The following is a 10,977-nucleotide window of genomic DNA, read 5'->3' as shown; positions in this document are numbered from 1 at the left end:
AGTAAGTGCATTATGGGACATATATACATAAATAAACAATAAGGCATTATTATCGTGTTTCTTTATTAAATAATAACAATAATGCATACATGATATAAGCTGATAAAAAGGAACCACTGGGATCCACAAATGGAAAGACAAGCATAATGATCAGAGAAAATATTATTTAACATTATAACAAGAATACAGGATATAGTGTACTACTAAAAATAGAAAACTCACCATTTGGTTGTTGATTCCAGCATAAATCCAATTTGGCTTGAAGTAATTACGATCTTGCGACCGGTCTGGCTTTGCATTCCACAATCGACTTCTGAAAAGCAACGAGAGAAGCACTGAATAGAAACCAGGTAAGAACAAGCGAAGGGTTCCTGGGTATACATACAATGTTCAACACAATTTTAGCTGCAGGGAATGATTTTATAAACCATACATCGCAGTTAAAAGCTTTTAGCCCAAAGCCACAGTCAGCAACAAATCATGCGTACGAGTGATGTCAATAAATTCTGGCAAAGCTACACAAAAATCAAACAATCGCAGTCATTTTTTGCCTGAATAGTCACTTAAAACTTCCTATTTGAGTTAGGAGCCTCATACCACCATATAGCGATACTAAGTGGTGATGCCTTTAACCTATCGGCACTTAGCATACCAATCGGGTAATGATTTCTTTCTTATTGTCCAAGACGACTTTCAGGACTTTACGGAGTGATAGCCACACCAGACAACACGGTTTGTGTCAATAGCCGTTATCAGCGCGCATGAATCTTCCGCACACAAAGTGTGTGTGCGTAAGGGATTTTGGTTAGTGAGTGTGCGTGCGGGAGAGATGATGTTTATGGTCAATGACAAGGCACGGGGGTGATGGAGAGATAATGATTTGTTTCTGACCGTCTAATTAATCCACGCAATATCTGTTGTGATGGGATCATGACCTATCTGCCTATTTTTAATCTAGTGATTTCCCGTTTTCGATCAAACAAGGAAATGCATGTGATAACCACCACAGGCAGCAACGGTAATCATAGAAAATTGTATTACAGAATGAAAGGGGGAAGAATTGGTATGCAGTAATGATAATTATTTAAAAAAAACTGACCATACCGACTGATAAATGGTGTGTTGTAAATGAGCAATTGAATTCACTAGTGAATTCGCTATGTGAATTCAAAGTTGGGATTTTGTCGAGATAAACTATTTTATATGTTGTTGTATAGACCATACATGTTCATGATACATCATTCATTCTCTCTAAATGCAAAAGAGCAAATCTTTTTACCCCCTTATCGAGTTTCTCGGGACCCAAAAAATAAATGTTATTTTTGAGGGAGTGAACCCCCCCCCCCCCCCAATTTTTTTGGGGGCTTGTCAAATTTACATCAGCACCCCCTGTAAAAATAATCGTTCCCAGGTCTCTGGTAATACTATAATAGATCAATCCCTTTAGAGTGAACTGTAAATACTTTTAGAGTGCATTATGACTCTTTCTGGAATGAACTGCATGTGCCTCCTCTTGCAGTTTACTCCAAAAAATAGTCATTATGAACTCTGAAATTGAATAAGATTGAATTTAATTCTCTGTTTTGTGCTTAATAGCGCATGTTACAGAAAAAAATATATGACCAAGTTTTCTTATAACATTAGTATTCAAATACACATTCAACAGCAAAACGGTTCTATAACGAAGTATTATGCAATTTGTCCACATGGAATAAACTTTCACGATGGAGATATTGCAACGGACACCTCGAATCTTATATTGACTACATTGATTAGGCAACATATAAATTTACTCAATTATCGAGTCAATCGGGTAGTCTCAGATCTCCTTTATTAAAAATAAACTTGTCATAAATCTTTGAAAATGTTGGATTGTGTGTTTTATTACCATACACTGTTAGAAAATTTATCCTTAAAATAAAAGACGTTCCTGCAGCAGAGTCTCGAGAATACCTGTAATCTTACCAGATTGCGTAATCTTACAGGAAATCGGTATTTGGTGTATGGAATCTTACAAATTTTCTTGATATACCCTTTCCCCGTTTTAAACAGACCTGTTCTGTTAAATTGCATAAAAATTCCTGTCTTATGAATTTACAGAATGATTCTGTTATTGCTTTCTGCACAATCTTCTTTTTTCTGTAAAATCAAAGGGTTTTGTTACAGTGTAACCTTGTATTTACTGTATGAGTGGTATTAACATTAAAAGTGATGAATATATTTTTGTTCTTTAAAATGTCATCGTATTTCTAAAGTAAATGTATCTTGTTATTCATTGCGCATTGAAAGGCCAAGGTCGAAGGAAGCGTCAAGAGGGCCTTTCTTGAATAAATGAAAAGAAATTCGTGCAACTCGTCAAACCATTAATAGTTCCAGAACTTCCAGTCACAGGCTCTACAATGAAAAGACGTGACAGTTTACGATCGTGAAATAAACATACGATTCTATAGACTGATTTAACAAAAAGTAATGGCATGATTTGCCATAGAATACGAAAGAAGTCCGATAGAAAGCCTTAGAGGAAAGTCGCAAACACAATTTATATATTTTCTTAGGTACCTCTTAAAGACCTTGATGTGTCTACGAGGTTCATTCATCTCATATTAATGATTATATAAATATGATTTAGACGAAACGTTCGGTATATGCAGCACTTTTTCAAGTGGGTTCAACGATGTCAATAAGGTCTTATGACATCCTAAGGACAGGTCAACAGCACTTTAGTATGTACTGTCATTTGGACAATAATTTATTGCACCTGACTTCTTACCTGGTACACGTCACTCAATAGCGAATAGAAGCGAAATCAAGGCCATTGCTTCGTATTTTAATACACGGAAACTGCCCGCACAAGATCTCACTATTATTGCCATCCTCAGTCCATATTTACACTTTACTGATCCAAGTCTACAATTCCATATTAAAATTGAATAAACTGAAATTAATTGAATCATGAGTGCCACTATACAAAGATAATTTGATCTACATCCCATTGCCGGCAGAAAATAAATCAAACCTTCTTTTCTAAGTCCTTGATGAACATAACACATAATGAAATGTGATGCAGAGATGAATGCTTAGGTAACTATATATTCTATTTCATATACATATGCATGACTGTATATACATGTATATAGGTACTTAAAGTGTAATTATTGATATGATAATTTAGATGGCCCGCTTGATCTATTGGAAACAGGGGGGGGGGGGCTAACGCTTAGTAGACTGTTCCTTGCCTTAGACTTTATTATAAATATAAATATACTTATATGTGTGTGTGTGTGAAGTTATTGGTGATGACGAAAAAATGTCTCTGCCGGGAATCGAATTGGTGATGCCGATTCGATTCCCGGCAGAGACATTTTTTTCAGCATCACCAATTTTTCCAAAGGGTAGATAGCTCTTGGGGAACCTTGATTTAAGCTACGCCTACCATTGTTCTTCTTCATTCATTTCTTTACTATAGGTATATATATACATATATATGTGTGTGTGTGTGTGTGAGGACGTGTGTATGTTCATAACTCTTGTTGGTATACAAGATTAAGAAAGACTAAATACATGGTGCTTTGTTGGAAGTGAATCCAAGACAATTTGTGCAATCAAAAGACTGGACCTGATGCTGTACTCATTGTGGACATGGCGTACTGCCTTTAAATAGGGGCGGTGCCACTATATTTTGAAAGGTGGGGAGGGTAGCAAGGCGACCCAAAGATGACTTCACATTGTTTCGTCATTGAATGATACATGCAGTGTTCGACGACCTCTTCCACTCTTCTTTCTTTCCGCCCTTTAACACGGTAAAAAGGGTAATTTGAATGATGATTCCAGTGAAAAAAATAAGACTAATGACGGTTTTTAGCACGTGTGAAACCAATGTAGAATCACAAACGCTTATCACTATCATGAAATCAAATTCTACCTCGGAGGTTAATTCCAGTCAAGTCTCACTCAAATAACGGTACGAAATTTGTGAAAGGTCCAATGATTCTAAAGACGAATTGCAGTCATCTTTACAATGATGATTCAAGATACACGTATGAAAAGGCCCTTAATCTCTGTTTTTTCTCTCTTCTACTCTTTGTTCTTTTGTTGTCACCACATTAAAATCATAGAGGTCGGTCGCCCCCAGTGCCCCCCCCCCCGGTGGCGTCACACCTACACCTCTTTATATCAATAGATAACCATTTTCAGAAGGCGATACCAAGCAGTACTGAAGCCCCCCTGGTGGCGCCACTACTTCACCTCTTTATATCAATAGATATAAGACCATTTTTAGAAGACGATACCAAGCAGTATTGAAGCTGACAAGTGGTATTACAGAATGAGAACATCAATTTGATTGCGTAGGGTAAATAGATATAGATGAGGCTCCGGTATCCAAGCAAAGATAGCCTGTCATTAGGGCAAGCTTCAGGGTTGACTCATGGACAATAATGCGGAGGAGTTTATCTCCGCCACCCCACCCCCCCCCCTCTCTCTCTCTCTCCCCCTCTCTCTGACTGTCTTCCCTTTTTTCTATTTATCCCTCCCTCCCAATCTCTATTACATCTATCTCCTCTCTACTTTTCTGTCCAACCCTATTTCACTTTTTCGCCCCCCCCCCTTCAATCCCTCTCTCCTTCTCTCACCCCCCTCTATCTTTTGTCTCTTCTCATCTTTCTCTCTCCCTCTCTTTCTAAATGATACAGCTGATGCCTATGTGTAAACAAATGCTTTGTTCAACTCGTAATGATCTCCACCTTTTGAAGAGTCTACTATGCCTATATGTCAGTCACATCAATGATACCGACTCAGACCGATCGAAACTTACATTACATTAGTTCCTATTGACACATCGGTCGTTTATGGGTCTGTTTCGTAGATGTGACTGTGGTGTTAGATATCAAAGAAGGAAATGTAGATTGTGTACCCAAACAATGAAGCAATACATTATGTAAGGGCCAATTTTTTAATAACAAGCTATTCTTCATACAGTAAGGATCATTGTCATTTCAAATACTCGTTGATTTTACTTATGTTGATTTATCACTTTGATCAACTTGATCGTGTAGTATTATGGAAGCCATTCATCCTATATAGACATTATTTTGAATTCATATTCTTTGGTATATTGCTTATTCTACTGTGATTACAATTTCATTTTTTTTCATTGCAAGATCTTAATAACATCAAATAAAACCAACAAGGCAAACGCCAATCGTTGTCTCGCCTGCATATTGCAGTCACGAAGAGACTGCATGTCAAAACTATAGGTCATGTCATTAGTGGAACAAACAGATAAGGTCATGCCATTAGTGGAACAAACAGATGCAAAAAGCATCCGAACATACAGTAACAGTCAGATATCTTTAATATCTGTTTAAAGTTATTGTGTGTACAGCACAGCACAGTGCCAGTCATGGAAAGTTCATTGACCTTTGACCTTATTCAAATTCGACTCATATTCGAACTTGACCTGCGCCTTCAGGAGATGGACCTCTGGTATGAATTTGTTGATCCCGCCTCGAAGCTATAGAAAGTTATTGGGTGTATAACACAATTGTTGGCGACGACGACGCCGACGCCGGAAATAGTGATACCTATGTCTCGCTCCGCTACGCAGGCATTACAAAAACGGAATAATTAAATTGAAATAAATGATCAAATAAGAGATTTTCATATTTCAAATTAATCAACTTTTCCTTCACAAAATGATAACAGAGTAACATTAGAAAATCAAAATATTACAAAGAGTTAAATGCCACTCATGACAATACATAGACAAAGAAGAAAGGACAAACATGTACTGCAAATTAATGAATAAGGTAATGAATTTATGTATACACTGCTCTTTTGAAAGCGCTGAACACATGTATTATTATAAAGACAAAGCTGTTAGCATTGATTAAAACATGGACACAAAACCATGGGCATCAAAGTTAATTTTCTAGATTTCCCTAAAGGCGCTGTCACACCTTGGCGTTTTAGACAGCGTATGCCCGACGTATCAAAATTTCTCTAAAACGTCGGCATACGCTGAACTTTGTTTTTTTTTTCAACTCTGGGCGTATACTTAGCGTATTCATAACGAGTTGGACGTATACATAACGTATTAGTAACTTATATCGAACGCTTCGTTAACTTATAAGTAACGTATTCCAGCGAATACTTAGCGTATTGCCGGCGTACACAACTTATGCCCTACCGTTAGCCTAACTTACGCATAGCGCGCGGCAGCGTATCGCTGACGAACACGTGTCGTAGCCCATAAAAAGGCTGCCGCTCGACTATTCAAATCATAACCGCACGATACATCACCGTATCAACACCACCGCCATGCCGAAGAAAACTCCTGTGAACCCCACCTTTATATACCAATTCCTATAAACGTTGTCAATACGCCATTATACGGTAGCTGTAAGTTATAAACACGTTCAGTAAGTTTCGTGGTCGTCCGAGCACGTTTTCATACGTCAACATACGTTGAAGTTAAGTTACACATACGTTCAAAGCACGTTACTCATAGGTTAGAAGTAAGTTTTAGGGTACGCTGGACATTATCTCGACGTACATCGACTTATGAGTAACTTACGAGTAACGTGTGTCAACGTGTATCAACGATCGCGTAACTTGCCTACAACTTATGACCCGCGTATGCGGGACGTATGAGCCATACGCTGGCATACGTTGAAAAATTTTGTGCTTGCACAAAATTTTTCGACGACCTCGCCGTATGACGACGTATACCAGCGTGTTTTAGCGTACTCTTAACGTATGCAAAACTTACCCGTAACGTATTCGACGTACGCCAGCGTATTTGCCAAATTCTTCATAAGGCCCGGTCACATATAGCCCGACGCACGACCCGCGCATTGAAAATTGAAAAATAGGACCAGTGCGTCGTTGTGCGCTCAACTCCTGTCAGAATTTGTGAAAGGCTAGCGAACTTGCAACGAATACATAACATATTGCTAACGCGCTGCACGTATACTTGGCGCATACTGACCGTACAAAGGGCGCATATACAAAACCTCCCAACGAGTGCATCACGTATTGCGAGCGTGTTGAACGAATGGCTAGCGCATGCACTGCGCATTCAACGCGCAGCCGGCGACCGAAAACTTCTAGTCACGTGACTGTGGCTGCAAAACTAAAAAGAACCTCAGGTCAGCTCAGGGGGGCGTTTCATGAAAGTACTTGTCGGACATTTTATCCCTTATCCGACAAGTCCCATTTCATCCGACAGTTACCATAGGAACAGTGCCTTACAGCCAATCAAAATCATGGGAAAATGTCAGATAACTTGTCGGATGAAAATATTTATGAAACGCTCCCCAGATGGCATCTCCGACCTCGGGCCAGATGACACCCAGGGATATAAATACTCCTACTATGTCTGGTGCCGGAGAGAATCAGTCTTGATCAAGATTGGGAGGGACGCTATAGAATGATGCACAAGGACAGTTTTGCTTTTTAATGCATATTTCATTGTTAATATGTTTAATTGAAATAATACGCTTTGTGTTTGCCCATTTCTCACGTTGACAGTGTAGATTGAAAGCAAGTGGTAATGGAAGTCTTGGTAAATGATTGTTATCAACCTCTCATTTCAACTGTTAAACAATTTGCTTTGTATTCGATTTTAATATTACAAAAATGTCAAAAGAGAAAGCGTTGGTTATTAAACATAGTAAAATGTTTATTTCACCATAATCAATCGATTTTTTCCTTCTCATTATAACACGTCTTGTTTAATGTACAGTAGATTATGGAAACTATCCCTCTTGAACAAGTATCTCAATTAAAGTTTCAGTGCTTGTACCTCTTTTTTGTTCATTTTTGTTCGTTTATATTGTTTAAACTATTGATTTGCTATTACCGGAATAGCTTCAAATCATACCAATAAACAATGAAAACTGATATAGTAACTATGGTAAACTAAATCTTGAGTGTAATGGGTCAAGCATGAAGGGGACTTGTCAAGTTAATAAATTCAAAATTTTATGCAAAAGATTGAGACAAAGATTTTAATGTTATAGTAATGCTAAGAAAGAAAACACTTATAATGATTTTAGTTTATTCCATTTCGGTTTTGTACCCCCCCCCCTTCCTTCCTCCCAATAAAAAGTGGATGGTGGTATAACTAATCAACTTTGCAAGGCCTTTAATAAAAACAATTGGTGCAATGAATAAATACAACACAGTCCTGTTTCTTGTCAAACTACATGAAAATGTGTTTATTAAACTTATACTTCTGCAACATGCAAGTTGGATCTACACAATATACAAGTCGACATAATAATCAATGAAATGGAAATATAAAAACGCGAATACATTTAGTTCTTGAAATAGATCTAATTTATGATAATTACAAAATATAATTACATAATTAAAGAGAGGACATGAATAATAAAAAAAGATAAAGAATAGGAATTGAAAGGAATATCAGGAAAATGGGAGCAGAAGTACATTAGAACACATTTGGTAAAAAAGACTCGGGTCATATCCAGTAAAAAAGAAAAAAATCCTATAAAGCAATGCATACATTTGTAGAAATAATACTGTGTTATTAAGAAAATATATTTTGTTACACTACCAACGAAAATAGTTTGAAAATATTTTACATTCAAATCAGTGTCTTTTTATCAGGCAGGGAAAACAAAAGTTAATTTTTGAAAAAAAAAGGTTTCCGGCAGATTTGAATATCACTATACATAATATTTCTAATACTTTACAAAGAAGAGCCAAAAGGTAAAGAGAGGGGAAATATGAAAAAAAAACTAAGAATAGACACATGTAGGAGAAAAGTGTGTGTGGATTTGTGTTTAGAATTATTTGCGCTGTTAGTGAGAGTGTGTGTGTGTGTGAGTTTGTATAATTATGTATGTTTGCAAGTGCATGCTTGTCAAATAAACAGTTTATAAAGAATGGAATAAAATAGTACAAAGCATTAATCAACCATCATCAATCACATCTCTGTATAATAATAGCTGCCCGAACTGTTCACATAAATGTTGTCTATATCATTTTGTCCTGCCATGGAACGGCACCGGCTTCGGAGTTGACCCAGTGCTTGATAAGATTCCTCTGCCTTTTTCCTTCCCTGCTGGAGGTATTGCTGCCAGCGACAGAGATGGTGTCTTGCATGTTAAGGCCTGATCTCCATGCTCCTGGGACGTAGTCATGACCAAGGTTCTCGGCACGGTCAAGCTGCTGGTTCTGCATACCTGGGTACCTTGTCCTCATCAAGTTGTGGAGGATGATGCATGCCGTGACAATGAGCTTGACGGTAGCTGGCTGCTGTTGCATTGTGGTCAGGAGAACTTGAAACCTGTTGGACAGAATGCCGAAGGCATTTTCGACAACCCTTCTGGCTCGGGAAAGCCGATAATTGAAGATGCGCTCCGACTGCGTCATACCTCTAAGATTGTACGGCTTCATCATGTTAGGGCGTAGAGCAAATGCATCGTCGCCGACGAAAAAGTATGGTACATCCTGGTTGTCGTTGGGAAGAGGATCGGGATCCGGGAGGCCTAAACTGCCATCTTCAACACATTCTCTCAGCTCAGAAGCATTGTAGATCTGAGCGTCCGATGCCGATCCCATACCACCAATGTCTACCCAGATGAAGCGATAATCTGCATCTACGAGCGCCATGAGGACAACGGAGTAGAATCCTTTGTAGTTATAGTAAAGAGAACCACTGTTTGGAGGACATTTGCAGCTGACATGCTTTCCATCGAGAGCACCACGGGTATGGGGGAAGTTCCACTTCTCCATGAACTGGTCAGATATGGCACGCCACTCATCGGGAGTGGTGGGACACTTCATCATCTCACCCTTGTACTCTTCGATGATGGCCTGGCACACTTCTGGGATGAGCAGGGATATGGTATTGTGAGGGATTCTCCATCCATAGGACATTGAGCGATACTTGGTCCCAGACGCAAGATGTCGAAGGGTGAGAGCAAGCTTCAGGCCAGGATCGAGGGCATCTCTGTAGGTTGTATTCTGTTTGGTGATACTCGGGCCCACTCTTGTTAGCAGTTCGTCGAACATCTCTGGTGGCATTCGCATGAAATTTTTGAAGGCTGCCTGGTCTTCGTTGCGAAGCTCTACAAGAAGTTGATCATACAAGCCAAACTGTCTTCTCCTTCCGATCCAGGGTCGGACCCAGTATCTTCGTTGACTTTTTTCCTTTCTCCTTCTGGAGACTTGTAGTTGGTGAATAGTCAGTGCCATTAGGTTCTGCTGATGTTGGAGAACTGCAATTTTATATTCCAATTGAATGTCAGGATCATCCATCTTCCGAGGTGATTCTTTCGAGGGCTGGAAGAGAAGTGATGAGGAGTTGGTGCCGAATACACGCTAGGCACACGTCAGGTATATGTTAGGAACACGCAAGAAGAACGTTGTGTGCGTTAGAGACATGTTCAGCACTCGTCCAGCACTCGTTCAGCTCGTTCATATTCGTTGCGTGTTCGTTGGAAAGCACGTTATGTGTGCGCCAGTTGTTCGTTCGAAATCAGCCGCCGAACTTGCGACGGATAGTCAACGTAGGCTCAGCGTATGTCTAGCGTTGGTCTAGCGCGCTTTGCGAATGTATGGCGACTTCATGGCGTATAGAGTCATGCGTCGAGCTCTGCGCATATTTTTGAGCATGCTCAAAATATCACGACGCACAAGCGGAGAGCGTCGAATACATAACGTTGGTAAAACGCGCTCGTCGAACGCTTAACGAACAATTGCGCAGATCTAGCGAGTAACAACGCATTGACCAAAACTGCAAAAATTCAACACGTGGGCCATGCGCCCCTCGTGCGTCGCCTATATGTGACCGGGCCTATACATCGGGTATACGCTGTCTAAAACTCCAAGGTGTGACAGCGCCTTTAAAGAGTGAAAATTTCACCCCCACAAACGCTCTGTTGTCTCAATATGATTCATATTGTCATTATCATAGAAAAAGTGAGTTAAATACCATCTTGATAATCC

At 39.3% G+C, this 10,977-nt stretch overlaps 1 protein-coding gene across 1 annotated transcript; it reads right to left on the bottom strand.

Moving 5' to 3' along the window:
- Nucleotides 1-9,000: 9,000 nt before the first annotated feature.
- On the bottom strand, nt 9,001-10,287 carry LOC121429534 (protein ALP1-like). The gene has a single exon (XM_041626592.1). It carries the CDS (start codon nt 10,285-10,287, stop codon nt 9,001-9,003), a length of 1,287 nt encoding a protein of 428 aa, XP_041482526.1.
- Nucleotides 10,288-10,977: the final 690 nt, after the last annotated feature.

The sequence above is a fragment of the Lytechinus variegatus genome, chromosome 16 (assembly GCF_018143015.1).
Source record: "Lytechinus variegatus isolate NC3 chromosome 16, Lvar_3.0, whole genome shotgun sequence".
Taxonomy (NCBI): domain Eukaryota; kingdom Metazoa; phylum Echinodermata; class Echinoidea; order Temnopleuroida; family Toxopneustidae; genus Lytechinus; species Lytechinus variegatus.
Note: the sequence above shows the minus strand (reverse complement) of the source record. Positions and strands in the feature narration are given on the sequence as shown.

What these genes read in the sequence shown, in the direction of transcription:
- LOC121429534 (XM_041626592.1), bottom strand. Translation starts at nt 10,287, where the DNA reads ATGGATGATCCTGACATTCAATTGGAATATAAAATTGCAGTTCTCCAA.